This window comes from Ascidiella aspersa, chromosome 6 (genome assembly GCF_963924565.1).
Source record: "Ascidiella aspersa chromosome 6, kaAscAspe10.2, whole genome shotgun sequence".
Taxonomy (NCBI): Eukaryota; Metazoa; Chordata; class Ascidiacea; order Phlebobranchia; family Ascidiidae; genus Ascidiella; species Ascidiella aspersa.
In genome coordinates this window covers 24,600,505-24,616,510 of record NC_139452.1, presented here as the reverse complement: position 1 = coordinate 24,616,510, position 16,006 = coordinate 24,600,505, and the positions used below count along the sequence as shown (strand labels likewise).

The window sequence follows — 16,006 nt, the reverse complement described above, 5'->3', positions numbered from 1 at the left end:
AATTCCTGCTTCTATAGGCTACATGTCACGTCTGCTAAGAATAACATACATATTCCAAAGATATACGTGGTTCTTCCGACAGCAAGATGCTGCGTAAAAGGTGGAGTTGCAAAACTGGAAATTCTGCTTTCTTGCTCACTCTTTGCACGTCTATTCCAGGTGTCAAGTCTTTGTGGTTGGCTCCGCTCGAAACCCTATAAGCCTGACCTTTTCTTATCGCTTCCTGACATTTTCTTATCGCATTTGCCGCCGAAGTCACTGCACCACCAAAGGCGCCGCTCATGCTTAGAGCCGACATTGCGGTAAAGCCAAGATTAAAGAAGACAGGCTGTGCCCTCTGGCTGTTTGTCACATAGAGTCGGCGAACCCGCAAAGCCTTAGCCTTTTCCATTTTACCTTTTTATATGAGCGGCATTGTGTGTTGAAAATAAAGCTCAAGTAAAGCCACTTTAAACATGTACAAAGCAACTGCTAAGTTTATTATGCATCATTTGCTACTCCGACTTGACCTAGATTTGATGTGCCTGTTCCCATAGGGTCAGCGGCGAAAATGGAATTTATAACAAAACTGAAAGAAACCTTCGCACAATACAAATAATTTTGTCCTAATTTACACTACAGAGACGCCAGCGCAGACCATTTTTCAGGGGGGAGGGGGTCACATGAACAATGAATATACACACAAAAATTTAACTTCAGTAGCCTACCTATAATATTAAAATGTAGGCTGCATACGATTTTTTATCAGTAGAAATTTATACACAAATCAATATTATTCCATTAGAAACTTAGTAAAACTGATAAACAATATCAAAACTTATAAACAACAATATTAATCGCAATTTAAAATGACGCCAATGTTGGTTTAATTTTCGTTTACGCACAAAATCATACAAAAAGTTGCAAAAATTATAATCCTAAAGATTATAAAATGTTTCTCAGCATCTTTGAGAATTAGAAACGGCGCCCAGGTTAAGTACCACTGGGGTATACATATTGATTTGTCCATTGCTGCTTAGCGAGATCATATCTTGGAAGAACATCTCAACTTATTGCTCTTGATATCTTTAATATTAAATATACTATGGTACATCAACTTAGCACACCCTTCGATTAAACATCGTTCATTTGATAGCCCAAACTATTGGAATCAAAATTAATTTCGTAAACGCTATATAAAGTTAGCCGTAGCCTATACCAGGGGCCGGCAACAAAATGATAACTAAGAAATATGGCATTGAAATGTTAGAACAAGTGTGAATTAGGCCGGCTTTTGAATGTTTTTCACTTAAAAACGTGTTCAATTAAATGTACAGAGGCAGTAAAGTCTTAACGCAAAGCGTGAAAGAAAGCGTTTGCTTGGTTTAAAATTCGAGTTCACACGTGTGGTATTTTGGTATAGGCCTACCGGTGTTTTTTCTAAACTTCTTGCAAGTTTTTATCATACCGGTATTGCTATAAATAAAAACTGTTGGAAAAAATATGTCCAATATTTTTGAATGCGCTTTCCGTTTTATCGCGAAGAATTTGACAGCTTTCCACTACGCATGAAACGTAAACAAACCGGATGCAGAATGATTATTCGCGCGAGGCACGAAAACTTTTCGCAATTACGTAGTTAAAATAATCAAAAGGTAGCCTATGTAAAATGGACTCGTGTTCAATTTGTCAAAGAGGCGACGGGCCGGATGAATTACATCGGCGGGCCAGTTCCGGCCCGCGGGCCGTAGGTTGCCGAACTCTGGCCTATATAGTATAATAAGTATTTTATTAGGAGGTGTGTTACTATATGACTTCTGTTGACAAACTGTATCTTTACAGTACGAGGTTGCAACAAAAGTTTAAAAAAAATTTATTATGTTTTCAAATAGGCCTTTATCAAAACATGACGTCATAAAAACAGGCTTTAAAAAAACTAATTTCTTCAGTTAGAACTCGTGCGCAAATGTGTAGATAAAATGAGTCTCAGCATTCGAAGTAGACAGGCGCTCCCTTTAACTTTTGAGTAAATTTTCTTTAAAATGTCAAAACCTTTAGAATAGCAAACAAAAATAAATTCACATTGCTTGATTTGAAAATATTATCAAGATGATTTTATAAACGAAGCTGCGAGATTCCAGAGTCGTTATCCAACAGCTAAGGGCTACATACAAACTATAGCCATATCACTTGTAGGCTAGGTTATAAATTTGCGCCAACAAAAACATTACGGGTTTTCAGGGCCTTTATCTTGGTAAACATTCAATAGAGCGTAATTACAATACAATGGACATATAAGTTTCGTGCAATATGTTTCTATGTCGTTGGTTGAACCAACCAAAAGGGGTGAATAAGGGAGAATAGTCAGAAATGTATAAAAGCTTGCGAGCAGGGCGGATATTCCGGGTGTTCAAACTGTTCAGTGAAATATAGACGAGATAGGTAGATATTAAGGGTGAGAGGTAGATATTAAGGGTGAACAAAACTAAAAAAGTTTAAGAAGCACTGGGCTACAGAACCAAACAAAAAAAACAAGATTCTCCCACTTCTATGTGGTTGTTTATTATGTTTATATTCGCATACGTAATCAAGGTATTATAATACTAATAAACCATACATTTAGCTTCATTTTCTCTGGTTTGTTTTAAAATATACGGAAATTGCTCTCTTTCGGTGAATCTGTAGCGACCCGGATAAATGCACTGTAAACAAATTGTCAACTGGCGGTTGATTTTGATGTTCGTTCTGAGTGTTTTGATCGTTGAGTTCAGGTATTTTTCAAAACGCATGATTGTTCTGTCGCGAAAATGAATTCGGATTACAGCGCAAGCAGCGAATATGTATTCCGTGGCATCGAATACATGATCACACTTCGCACCATCAAGAATGGAACGGTATTAAGCGTGGAAGTGGAAGACAAGATCACTTCTGACCAGTGGCGAGGCGCATTTGATTCTTCGTGTAAGCTGTTTGTTCTTCTTCTGAATGACTCGTTAATTATGTGATGTTATAATGTTTTCACCGTTGTTTTGACATAAAAATAGTATTTTTATGTTAAGAAGCATTGTTATTGACCATATATTGATTTATAGTCGTCGTTTATATACTTCTGATGCCCATCAAATTAGGCTGCTGGTTTGTTAAACTATTTCTGGGAAAATTTCGATTTGCGTAATATGCGGAGTAAATTATCAAAATTGATTACCTTAAACTGAGTGAAAAACACACACACATAGTTGGCTAGTTTTTTTCTAGCGTGCTTTGTTTTGCATCATTTGATAGACAAATTCTGGTATTATTTCCGTAATTAAACTCCCTGTCTTCATTCCACAAAGTATGAATTGCCACAAATCAAAATTACTTCTTATCCCTTCGTCCCCATTACATCTTATCCTGTTAGCAAATAATCTAGCATGCTACAGACAGACACAAGCCAGTAAATCAATTACCTTAAATGCAATAAATTTTTTGTAAATTTACTTCATCCATGTAACAGTTAAATTAACATGTGGTGCAGTAAGTGTAAAAACCTTATTGCAACATATTTTTTTATAACATGCTTATATATAATGTTTCAGATATTGAAGATCTCACACATAAGACAGGAAATTTCAAGCAATTTGATGTGTTTGTTTCCATGCTGGAAAGTGCATTGGACAAGGTATGAAGAACGAAAAATATAGCACTTATTCCCAAGCGGCAATTTTAAACACTTTGATCCCCACAACTAAGTTGTATGCCAGAATGGAAAGCTACAGCCCATAGTCATAATCACTGTGCAATACTCACAGTTCGAGTTTATATATTTTTTATTGTTAAGAGAATGAAGAAGACAACATAACCCTGAATGTTCCTAATATTTTATAATTGTGTCCCATTTACAGATAATATTCACTTGAAGAATATAGCTCGACTATTTAAAACTTGATTTGTCTCAATTTAACCATGTATTTTATTTTGATTTTTTTGCAGTCGTCAGAATCTGTCACACTTGACCTTCTTACCTTCTCCGACCTTGAATTGCTGCGAAATCGCAAGGCAGCCAATTCGAGCAAGGGACATTCAAGACCTCGGGTATCCGCCAGCAGACAGCAGGAAAACAAACGCTACCTCATTCTGGTCTACTCTGTTGAGTTTGACAGGTTCGTTTTCCATAAGTTTGATTTAAATTTTTGTAAATTGACTTTGAATATGTTTCCATTTGACATATTAACATTAGAATTGCTTATTAACTTTTTTTAAACGTATATTTATCCACTGCAAAAAAGCCAATTTAATATGTTTTAACAGTAAATTATCCTTTTAGGACTTTAGGTGTTGTTAGTAATATGTTTTTGTAATGGGTATTACTGTACAATTAGCCCAATACAAATAATTTAACCTCAAGATACTTCTACTATATCTTTCATGCCCAAGTTGTCAGAGCTTCTCTATTGTTTACAGAATCCATTACCCGCTGCCCTTGCCATACCAGGGCAAACCAGATCCTGTGCATTTGCAAACACTAGTTCGGAAGCTCAACGACGAAATCACCAAGCTTAAATCTGGAAGGAACGCAAAACTACAAGATGAACAGTTTCTTCGCCTCAAAGAAGAGTATGTCCAACATGTTATTCCCCTTTTGGTATTTTTAACATTATTTTTTTATTTCTTTGTTTTAAGGTACTGTTAGTTTACTTTTTTTCAATTCTACTTATCTATCCATCAAATCTTATCCTTTAACTCTTGGTATTCAACTCACACAAGATTTTGAAATGATCACATTTGCATAACAGCAGCATATTCCTTAGGTCACCAAACTATGTCCCACAGGCCAGATCTGGTCCACAGAGTTTATTCTGCTGGCTGTGCGGCATATTTCATTATTAAAAATAAAGTAGTCGACAGTTCAAATGTTGTTGGATGCAATTCTAAACTAAATTGTGGTGAAATTTTAAACTTAGCAACACTCTACTAAAGCTTACCTACATTTTTTGTTGCATATCAGTTTATTAAAAAGTTGATTAAGGTCAACACAAAACGTTATATCTGCCTTACAATCTTTATTTATTTCAGTTAATCGGCCAGGCATCATCCAGCCTTTAGTAATTCTGCTCGTTTAAAAAAAAAAATTGTGGCCCCTGACATACTCCAAAGAGAAAAAAAGACGATTAGATTTGTTTGCCATTATTATTAATGTTGTTTTTGTCATTTTAGTTACGAATGCTTGTTACAAGAGAAAGTGGCTTTGGAAACGGCCATCGAAACATTCAAAGAAAACCAAACTGGAAGTAAATTGGCTGTGTCAAAAGAGGTAAATTATTGTAATTTATAGAGATTGATCGATATCCATTTTTTGGACCGATACCGATACCCGATTTTTTACAATTTTTCAACCGATATCCGATACCGATACCGATTTTTTTTATATACCTGGGAAATGTGTCAAAACTTAAATAAATTGAAAATGAAATCCTAGTGATGTTTTAGTTTATACACCTTTATAAATTATTAAACTATTATTTTGCATATTAACTTGACGTGATGCTAAAACCAAAATGTTTTTCATAAAAAAATTGACAAGTTGTTTGTTGTACAGAAAAATTATATCACATTTTTGTACTAAAATATCGGCAAAAGTATTGGCCTACATTTACCGATACCGATACATTTACACCGATACATCGGTAGAAGCCAAATATCGGCCGATATTATCGGTAAACCGATATATCGATCTATCTCTAATAATTTATACAGTAGTGATTTTTTAATATCTAAATTTAATTTTGAGAAGCACTTAAACTTTATTAAGCGTTGCTCGTGTTTTTAATGCTTTCCTGAATGAAAAAAGTTCCATGCTCATCGTAAGAAAGGCTTTCATTTTTATTTTGCCTTCTGTCGGTTGTTGTTTAGGTCAAAATCATGAAAAAAGTTGTTCAGAATCTTGAGCTGGAAATGATGAAAGAAAAGAATCGTTTCCAGAGGCAGATAAGCAAGAAAAATTCTGAAGTCAAAAAGCTGTCTGCAGAGGTAATATAATGAACTAACGAATTTGTTTTTGTGGTAATAATCAGGGCTGTGGAGCTGGACCTAGAGCTCAGAGACCAGCAATTTGCCGGAGCTGTTTATGTTATGTTTGTTGAGTCAGAGTTGGGGCTTATTCTTTTTTTGTCTTTATGGAGCCGCAGCCTTTTCTTAAATTTGTAGATCTGTAGCTCTAAATTTTTTAAACATTTAGAACCGAAGCCATACATAATTATCTGCTTAAGCTTCAAAGAATTTTAAATAAATTGCAAATGATGACCACATAACAGTTTAGTTTGACAAATGTATTTTTTTTGCCCTAAGAAAACGTTAAAAAAATAACAGCTATACGGAGTCGGAGTCGTAGAATATGTGTTTAAAGGCTCTGAGCCAATGTTATTTTACTGTGGCTCCCCAGCCCTGGTAATACTTTTGTAATACGCTTACTTTTTTTAAGTTTTTACCTTTTATTATCTTTAGCTACACGAAGTATCGGCCAGGGAACGCACGTTACAAATACGAGTCAAGAGCTTGACCAACGAACTCGCGATGTACAAGAGAAGGTATAATGGCTTTTTAAACTAATCCATGCCTTGTTTAATCATAGTTATTAACTGTCAGCCTGTTATATGTGCAACAGCAGCAATTTGTCATTGTAGTATACCTGACATGCGTATTTGACAAGTTGAGGAAAAAGGTCTCACTTTGGAGCGCTTTGTAAAGTCAAGTGGTTCTTTTACACCAGCCTAAAATGCGTCCGTAGCACTTGAGGAAGAACAACTTCGTTCCACACAAACAATCGAAATATGTTTTGATGGGATTAAAATCATGAAAATTACATGTGTTTTGAAACTTACGGAACGGATAAAAATTACTAGAAAGAACCTTAAAGCCTATAAAGAAACGGGGTCATTTTGAACGTTTCGAATAGATATTTATTCATTTTTAAAACAACCGATATCAACACCAATTTTGCATTTAGTTTTCATATGTTAATAGTTAGAATTTACCTTTTTGAACATAAAATGCAAACATTAATTTATCTTTCCATTTTATCAAATAAATATTAATTTGCATATTAATTTTGCATGATGTGAACCTACTGCAAAAATAAAAGCAAAAGGCGAAATTCAATATTAAAATATATAAACTGTTGCTACCAGACAGTAATATAATCCACACAAGCTTCCTTGGTAATTGTAATTCTTGACTATTTGAAAACAAAACTAGGATAAAACGAATATTTGAAAACAAAACTAGGATAAAACGCAAGAAAAAAAGTGACGACACGATAAGAAAGCAATTAGCGATAACGTATCGCCTCTAGGTAAATTTTAAGTTTGAAAAATAGCCAATTCGCTTGTTTTTTAAATAAAAAAAGATTCTCCTAGGAAAATATCGGCAAACACATCGTCCCAAATTTACCAATACTTTACTTTTTTTTTTTTTTCTACTAGAATATCGCCAAATATATCGTTCTAAATTTATGGACAAATTTCATTTTTGTTTTTTAGAAAAAAAAACTGTGTAAGATTTTCCTAGTACAATATCGCCAAATATATCGTCCCAAATTTACCGATACTTTTAATTTTTGTTTTTTAGAAAAAAAGATTTTCCAATAAAATCTCGGCAAACATATTAAGCCAAATTTACCGATAATTTTAATTTTTGTTTCTTAGAAAAAAAACTCGTATAAAATATTCCTAGTAAAATATCGCCAAATATATCGTAAAACTTTTACTTTTCTTTTTCAGCCGAACCCCGTTACCTCACGACCATTCCACCGCCAGTGGTCGAACATCCAGGAACGTCTACTCGGGTTCCAGGGGATCAACCGCCCGACCCCGGAGCGGGGCCCGCCCCCTGTCCTCGGCCCCACAGCGCTCGTCATCGCGGGGTTCCCGGTCGGGGTCCTTTTCGCGACCCAGCAGGTCCGGATCGCGCGATCGACCCGTTTCAACGAGAGAGAGATCTTCGTCGCGGGAAAGCCGCCGTCCCTATTTGAGGTTTGTTTAGGAATTGCTAAATTCCATTCAAGAATCAATGAAACATACACATTGCGATGGCTCTCGTTGTACTAATGAAACGTGAGCCATAATCGTTGGTCAAAAAGCAGCTAGAAGGGCTAGATCACACTGGTTAACACACATATGTGTATTGTGTGTGCATGTTTCATTGAACAGTGATATGGTTACTGTTGATTCCCTTCAATATTAAGCTGCTTGTACTAACATAATGTGGCAAGCATTGGCGTCATGGTTGTTTTTCGACTCGGTTGGTAGAGCGTCGGTCCCGGTCAAGTATCAGACATCCATCTGCGCCCATTGTTTAAATCAGGGATGTCCAACCGCATTGCGGCCCGCCTGATGTTTACGTGCGCCCCACCACTTATTCTCACTTTCAGTAACAATTGTTTTCACTATCACCAAAACGTGTAGAACTCGCAGTGTTTGATGTAAGCCTAATCTTATATATTTTAAGACTATAAACGAGTCTTCTGTCGCATTTCAACATCCGTCGAACACTTTTGTGCAGCATTATTGCTAAGCAAGATTGGTGTTTTTCTGAATGTGTGTTTTTGCGGACCTTTTTAAGAAAATATATCAGCCCAAAGGTGTCGTACCACGATATGATACGGCATGGCGATATTTACTTGCATATTTACGCACGAGTTCACTCTCGAAGAGCGGGTGTTTATAAGTTAAGTTGTTTTATGACGTCAATATATGACGTAACTTATGTCGTCACCCATTTAATTTAATAGGTTTTGCCGCCTATCGAAATTTTTAAACTGGCAATGCGGCTAAAAGGTTGGACATCCCTAGTTAAAACCCACACGATACCCCAGCCTTAAAAGGGCGGAGGGATACATATTCCCGGTGTTGTATTAAATTTAATACCGCATAAAATTGCAGCCCCTCTTTGACATGTTATGCCAAACAAGTTAATCCTGACATTTAGCTGTAAAACCTTATGAGGTTATATACATATATATTTCATTTGCAGAGACGGGCATAACAGCAGAACCCCAACCCCCAACCGCTTTCCCCGCTTTAATCCCACTCTTTACATCGAGGAGAAGAACCGCAAGCTGCAACAATCCAAGGAAAGACTGTGAGTCGACCTCAGCCTTACCGTCACGTTGGATATTTTTAAGATTAAAAAAACTGTTGTCAGAAAGATCTAGTAAGAAACTCAAACCCATCCGGAAGTAGGTATCATTTTGAACGTCTGCAAAAACTCTATTCATTTTCAACCTAGTCTGACTATATCACATTTTCGTAGTAAAAATGACCGATACCGATATATCGATAAAAGCGAAATATCGGCCGATATTTAGTTCCTTGTCGGGTGTTAAGGGCGATTGTCAAGTTATAATATTACTGTTTTGTGCGAAAAAAGGCGCAGGTCGAACAAGGGCGGCCAAACGTCGACACCAAAACGGCCGACACCAGACCGACGGTCCCTGATCGCCCTACACGCCCTACCTACAGTTCCAGGCATTATTTTGGCCAATTATGCCTTATTTCAATTATTTTAGGGCCTATTCCCACAGGTTTATGTCTTATTCTGTACTGCAAATTTCTGTGTATTTGGATTTACTATGCCGTTTCTCCTAGTACTATGGTATTATAGATTTTTCTGCATTAGATTTTACGGCCTTGTACGTCTTATTGTGCGTCTCCCTGTTGTCGTCATAGAAACAGGAGGAATTCGGCCAGCTACGTTCCAACATCCACCGAATCGAGAGGCAGGACTCGGTTGAGGTACGGGAGCAGGGATGTGTCCTCCTCTTCCAGAGATCGCTTGTCAGGAGGAGGACTTAGGAGGCGAAACGCGTCGCTCGAGAGCCGAAACTCTTCCGATAACGGATCCATTACAAGAATGAAGACGAGGTTCGACTTCCAGTATATACATTAGATATGTGTATTTATATGGTTGTTTATTATTTTTTTGTTCAATGACTTGACTGTGCACTTAAGTCACTGTTTTCGAAGGACTTAAGTCGTTTAATATAAATGACTTGACCAAGTCTTTTGCGCAAGTGAATTTAATCTTTTGGACAAATGATTTGGGTTGAAATAAAGTTTTTTCATTCAGCATTTGTTTTAAATTGGGTTATTTATCTTAATATTTGCACACAAAAACAACTTGCTTGCTATATATGTTGCGTTTATGATACGTGTTTTTTCTCATAATAGGACGAGTTTATCAGTTAACGTTTTTTTACGAAAGAACTTGAAGTTGACTTTCTCTAATTATTCCGTGGACTTGACACTTGACTTGTTATTCATTCGAAAAGACTTGACTTGGACTTTAGTTATTTCACGAATGACTTGAGTCATTTTAAAATGACTTGTTTGCAACACTGCAACACAGATTGGTTAAACCGAGTACTCGGTTTTAAGTAGACATCGGCCGATACCCCTTTTGCCGACCGATACCGATTTTTTCTTATATACTTGGAATATATTAATTTGATATCGACTGATATCACTTTTTTGGACCGATACCAATACCAATTTTTTTCATATATACCTGGAAAATGTTCAAAACTTGAATTAATTTGAAATAAAATCTAAATAACGTTTAAGTTTATATACCTTTATTAACTTATTTAAGTATTATTTTCATATTTTTTTTATTATAAAATGGGAAGTTGTTTGTTTAACAGGAAAAATTATATCATATCGTACTGAAATATCGGCCTACAGTTACCGATATAGATATATCGGTAGAAGCCAAATATCGGCCGAAATTATCGGTCTATCTTAAGTTATTTGAACTTCAAATGCAGCCTAGTGTCGGGCGAGTGCCGATACTAACACTTCACATGGAATATCGGCTTCGATCCTCTATGATCGGACATCCCTAATATTATTATTGCTTTAAAAAAATTCGTCAGAAAGCCAAAAGCTTGGGAGCACAGTCCCGTATATTCGGCGCTGGACGACGAAGACCGACGACTGTCCAGCACACCCGACATAAAACGAGCCAAGGCGCCCAGAAGGAAAAAGCGCCAAGACGCCGGAATGGACGAAATCGACGCCAGACTCAACGCGCTGCAAGATTACATGCGCGAGATTGAGCGAAAGAAGTGACCGGTTTTGCTTTTAAAGTTTATTTTTTCAAAGGCGATTGATGTTTTCACCGAATGGCAAACTACTTGTTTTAACCAAGGTAGTCTTTTGCTGATTTCGACCAGTTACTGATACGCGCATAGATATTTACTACACTTTTTATAAAGGGATTGCTCGTTTTTTCGAAGACTTTTTATAACCTGGGAGCTTCCATAACAACGTAGTTAATAGAAGGTATCTTCGTCTATTTTAGAGTTTGTTTTTATTGGGGTAAAGATTTTGGCGTTTTTACTGGCAGCTTTTTTGCTTCTTCGAAATACAACGAACGTGTTTTATACAATCATGACAAATTTGCTAAGTAATACGTTTATAGCTTCCTGTCGTTAGTCAAGTGGCTGTGTTCTCTTTAAAGCATCCATATTTTTGTTTTGTGAGTTTACATTATATTATAGAAAAATTATACTTATGAATTGTTAGTTAACGTGCAGTCGTACAGTTAGCGCTGTTTTTTATTCTCGCGTGCCTAGAAATCTTTACATGCGCCCATTTTATTTTTATACTTTTATTGTCGTTTATGTAAGGTTGCATTAAAGTTTAAGACATAGCTTTTCGTGATATTGTCAGGTTTAACATAAAAACACCCTACTTAAGCACATATTTTATTTACATGTGTTAAAAAAGTTGTATTTGACAAACAGACACTTAAATTATTTATTTTATTTTGGACAACAAAAACATAGATCTGTAACACATGGTATATGATAGATAATGACAAAAGGCCAACAGGATTTGCTTCATGCAATTGACATGGTTTCACTGACTTTAACTTTATAAATATTTAACTAGCGGTTAATTTGGGGTTAAGGTTTTACAAAGAAAAAATAAAACAACATTCCTAATTAAAGTTTGTACTAATTTTCTTTAACTTATAAATTTGTCATTTGTTTTTAGTTTTAATGATAGTGATTTTATTAAGTTGCTTTGAAGCACTTAGTGTAAAGTCAGGCTTAGAAGTTTGGGTTGCAATGTTTAAAGTCATGTAAATAATAGTTTAAAAAGAAAATATTAAAACTTACTTTATATATAAATATTCAAGCAATAAATTTATCACAATAACTCTGAAATGTAAAAATTCCAGTATTTTCAAATGAATTTGTAATACATCTTTAATTATTTCAAAAAACACTTGCATGCACTTAATGTAAAGCCTGCTCAGTGCTTATGGTTCTCAAAATACACAGTCTTGGTAGCAAAACGATGAGAACATAACTTACTTTTATATTGAAAACTCCATCACATCACACATACACACTTTTTTTTTACAGTATTATTTTACTTCAACTAAATTGCATAGAATAAACATTCACTCTACTATAGCTCCACTTACATAACACAAGCGCTTAGTTGCTAATATGAACTATGTGGGTGACTTGGGTTGTTTTATCGCCAGAACAACTTTATCGCCATCCTTAACAGAAGTCTTGTCCTTGAAACTTTCCATAGAAGCTGCGTTATAAGATTTCATGGCAACAATTGTCCTGTTCATTTCGCGCATTTTTGTGTCCAGCTCTTCGACGGCCAGACCAATGTCTAAAACTTGCCTGCGAACATCCAGAATTGCCATTTCCATTCGCTTCTGTTCCTGGTCTTCAGCTATCTCTTTTTTCTTTTCGGTTGCACTCGCAATCGACTGTTGCATCACAATGGCCATGAGTCCGATAATAAAGGTGGTCGTGTTGGCCACAATCTCGGCCCCGAGTTCCAGTGCCGCCTCCTCGCTCATCCTGGCCGACCTTTCAACTTGTTCTTTGTTCCGGGTAATTCCCTGGGTCCACAATCGAACCCGAACTGACATCTTGTTGTAGTCTGTGAAGGATGAAATGAATTAATATACAAAAAAGATAATTGCTATGTGAAACAAGTCTACTAACAACCCAGTCTGTATTTCATGGCACTTCATGCCAAGATTTTGAGTGTGCAATCATGTTTTTTGCACACCTTAGGTGGAAAATCCTACCACAATTTACTTTTTAAAAAGTTTAAGTGTGCAATATACCAATTCAAGTTTGTACACAAATTGCTTTAGAAAAAATATCGGCTGTGCACCTGCCACCGAATGCAGACTGGCTAACAGATACCACAAGAAAAAACTAGACATTTGAGCAAATTAAATAAAATGTTATATTGTTTCTAAAATTCTATGCCTCTGACTCTTATTTCCTCAACAAAGAGACCTGAACAATCTTGCCTAACTAACATATAGCCTCAAAAACTAAAAATTGCAATACTTTGCTGACCAGTATTCATTGGATAATGTTGTTTAAAGTTAACTTACTTGTTGCAAGGGGCAGAAATACTCTGTCTTTCCAGTAGGGACTTTTTCTAACATTTCGCTTTAGTGTGTCCACGAAAGGCTTGGTGACAATTTTAAATGCAAGTGGAGCTATTTTAAACAGTGGTAAGCCTAAAACCATTTCGTTTCCTAACAAACATCCTGGAAAACAAATGTAGTTTATAGTAGTGTAAAAACAGTACTTGGATTTTTTTCACTGATCAGCTAGTATTGATTAACTCTGGCTCAACAGTTATATACATTAAAAACTAAAGTGCAAATCACACATTTTTTTGCCCATTTACACATTACTTATTTTTTTTTAAAGTGGCTATTTCACAGATTGGTGTTTTACGCTTGCATCCATACAGGATTATGCATTGATTCAAGTTGGATTAAGCGTCTAGTATTAGATTTAATTTCCCCCGAGTTATTATATTATAGCTCTTTTTATGCCATTATGACTGTTTGGCCTAACTAAAGTCATAATCTAAGTCTGTCATAACTACATAAAATGTTCACAATATTTCTTGCACTGCCTACCAACACTTACATAATATACTATCAAGTCTATCATATATACTCATTGACACCAATTACAATACAGCTATTAATACAGCATATTAAAATATACAGTGTGTGTGACAATGATTTATGCTTAACTTGAACCACTCAAGGTTGCTAAACTATGTTTAAAATGACCATATTACAGTCAGTACCAATATAAAATACTATAGCAGTTTGCGTTTGGTGTCAAGTATCCAGCTGTCATATAGGTTGTACGGTGCTGACAGTTTCAGGCGACGCTTAACCTCCGACTATATTGCCTAACATTGCGTCACCATGCAATTAGTGACGTTACCATTACGTAACTCGCCGGGTGCACAAACAAAACAAAGAACTCACACTGGGCCATCGGAATAAACACCGCGTCCTTCCAAAAGGGACTTTTCGGGACGTTTCTTTTAAGGGTGTTTACCATCGGTTTGGTAGCCGCCTTGAAAATCTCCGGAACAAGTTTGGCGATGGGAATGCCCAAAACCATTGTCAGGCCAAAAGCGGCTGTCAGTTGTGTTCTTGATAATAACGGCTTGTTTTAAACCCAGCTTTTCAACACGTTTATATAGATTCGGCCAAACACGTTCAACTTAAGACTCAACCTACACAATTTAAAAATAAAAATACAATCGAAAAAATTGCACTGTTGCTGTCAATTTTAGGTGGAACTCCACCAAAAACACGATATATTGGATATTAATTATAAAACAACAGACGTGTGGGTATTTTTGCTTGGGTATTTTTCTAAAATGCTTTTTTTTAAGTTTTCTGTTTTTTTAATTAAAATTAGTGTTTTTTAACAGTTGCCAGCCACCTTAATAAAGTTACGCCGACAAAAGGTCATCTAGCGGATTTCTCGTTTTCAGTATTACTGTATTTATTTATTTTTTATTTGTAGGTTAAGGAAGGTGGTTTGGTATTTGCGTAAAACAGTGTGACCAAAGAAAATGATACATTAAAATCTAAGCGAAATCGGCGCTCAACTACTTTTTATCCAGTTTTTCCGTGACTGATACTTTTGCAAACAAAAATGTGCGTCCATTTTTTGTCAAAAAGAAAAAACGCAACAGGGCTGTCTGCCGCGCGGCAGTTTTAAATTATATATTGTCGGAATTTGCTTTTTTGCAATATGGTTTGACCTTTGCTAAATCAACACAGTTAAACAGACCGTGGAATTTTTTTTTAATGTACACTTGTCAAGTTTTTTTTTGTTTTATTTGATAGTTTTTAATTTATTTGATATTTTAGATTTCGGGGCTGGTCTGCACTGCTGGAAAGTATGGCAGATCTCGACGAGATCTCGCGGGTGCACGGCCGAAAAAATCCGGGTGACCGGGTGCAACAAAGGTCAAAAAAGTGCACCTCGGGTGCACATTCTGATTTTCCGATGCACTCTGTATTGCATACATTGCGCTGTAAACGTATTCCGCAGAAGTGTTTTACATATTTCCGGTGCGGTTGACATTTTTCGGGGTGCACTTTTGAAAGGTTGAAAAAATCTCGCGGGTGCACTTGCCATACTTTCCACAGTGGCTGGTCTTGGTCTACCACAACGCACATTATTTGTGGTTAGGGTGCGGTTTTGGGTGGGTCAAGTATTATAATTAAATGATAAACATAATATTACTTGACCCACCCACACCCAAACCCTAACCCGCACTCTCAAATATTGTACACTGATTTAATAATTGTTTGAACACTGTGGTAGGATACTGGATCAGAGTTCTAACATCCTTTGGTATTTTTTTGTAAAAAATCAAAATAGAATAAACAACATCATTATCTAAACGTGAAGCTTATGGTTTGTGAAATCCCAATAATAATTCTTTCAAATTACACCAAATCTTTTCTTATATTTGAAGATATTGTGAGTTTGTGACCACCTTACATTGATAAATATTTTTCTCAACAAAATGTCGAAAATTTCGAGATACGCGTTAAAAAACAGAAAAATCTCTCTACAATTGCTTTCTCGCTCTTTTGCCAACGAGGGATCAATCATTGATGAAGGTGGCAAGTTGGCCAAAAAAGCAGCGGCCGACGAAAGTCAGTA

At 36.0% G+C, this 16,006-nt stretch overlaps 2 protein-coding genes across 3 annotated transcripts; one reads left to right on the top strand and one right to left on the bottom strand.

Moving 5' to 3' along the window:
• The first annotated feature begins 2,744 nt into the window (after nucleotides 1-2,744).
• LOC146140945 (centrosomal protein CCDC61-like) lies at nucleotides 2,745-11,115 on the top strand. Its single transcript, XM_083392029.1, has 11 exons — nucleotides 2,745-2,940; nucleotides 3,558-3,640; nucleotides 3,952-4,121; nucleotides 4,423-4,575; nucleotides 5,176-5,272; nucleotides 5,872-5,988; nucleotides 6,463-6,545; nucleotides 7,737-7,988; nucleotides 8,989-9,096; nucleotides 9,684-9,878; nucleotides 10,889-11,115. The coding sequence occupies exons 1-11, from the start codon at nucleotides 2,787-2,789 to the stop codon at nucleotides 11,082-11,084; spliced, it is 1,608 nt and encodes a 535-aa protein (XP_083248155.1). The 5' UTR covers nucleotides 2,745-2,786; the 3' UTR covers nucleotides 11,085-11,115.
• Nucleotides 11,116-11,819: 704 nt separating this feature from the next.
• Nucleotides 11,820-14,542, bottom strand: LOC146140944 (optic atrophy 3 protein homolog). Of its 2 annotated transcripts, none has more exons than XM_083392193.1 (2): nucleotides 14,302-14,542; nucleotides 11,820-12,929 (listed from the first exon to the last, which is right to left on the bottom strand). In XM_083392193.1, exons 1-2 carry the CDS (start codon nucleotides 14,438-14,440, stop codon nucleotides 12,481-12,483), a joined length of 588 nt encoding a protein of 195 aa, XP_083248319.1. In that variant the 5' UTR covers nucleotides 14,441-14,542; the 3' UTR covers nucleotides 11,820-12,480. The 2 variants fall into 2 exon arrangements, with proteins under 2 accessions (XP_083248319.1, XP_083248318.1); XM_083392192.1 differs by lacking the exon at nucleotides 14,302-14,542 and adding an exon at nucleotides 13,399-13,641.
• Nucleotides 14,543-16,006: the final 1,464 nt, after the last annotated feature.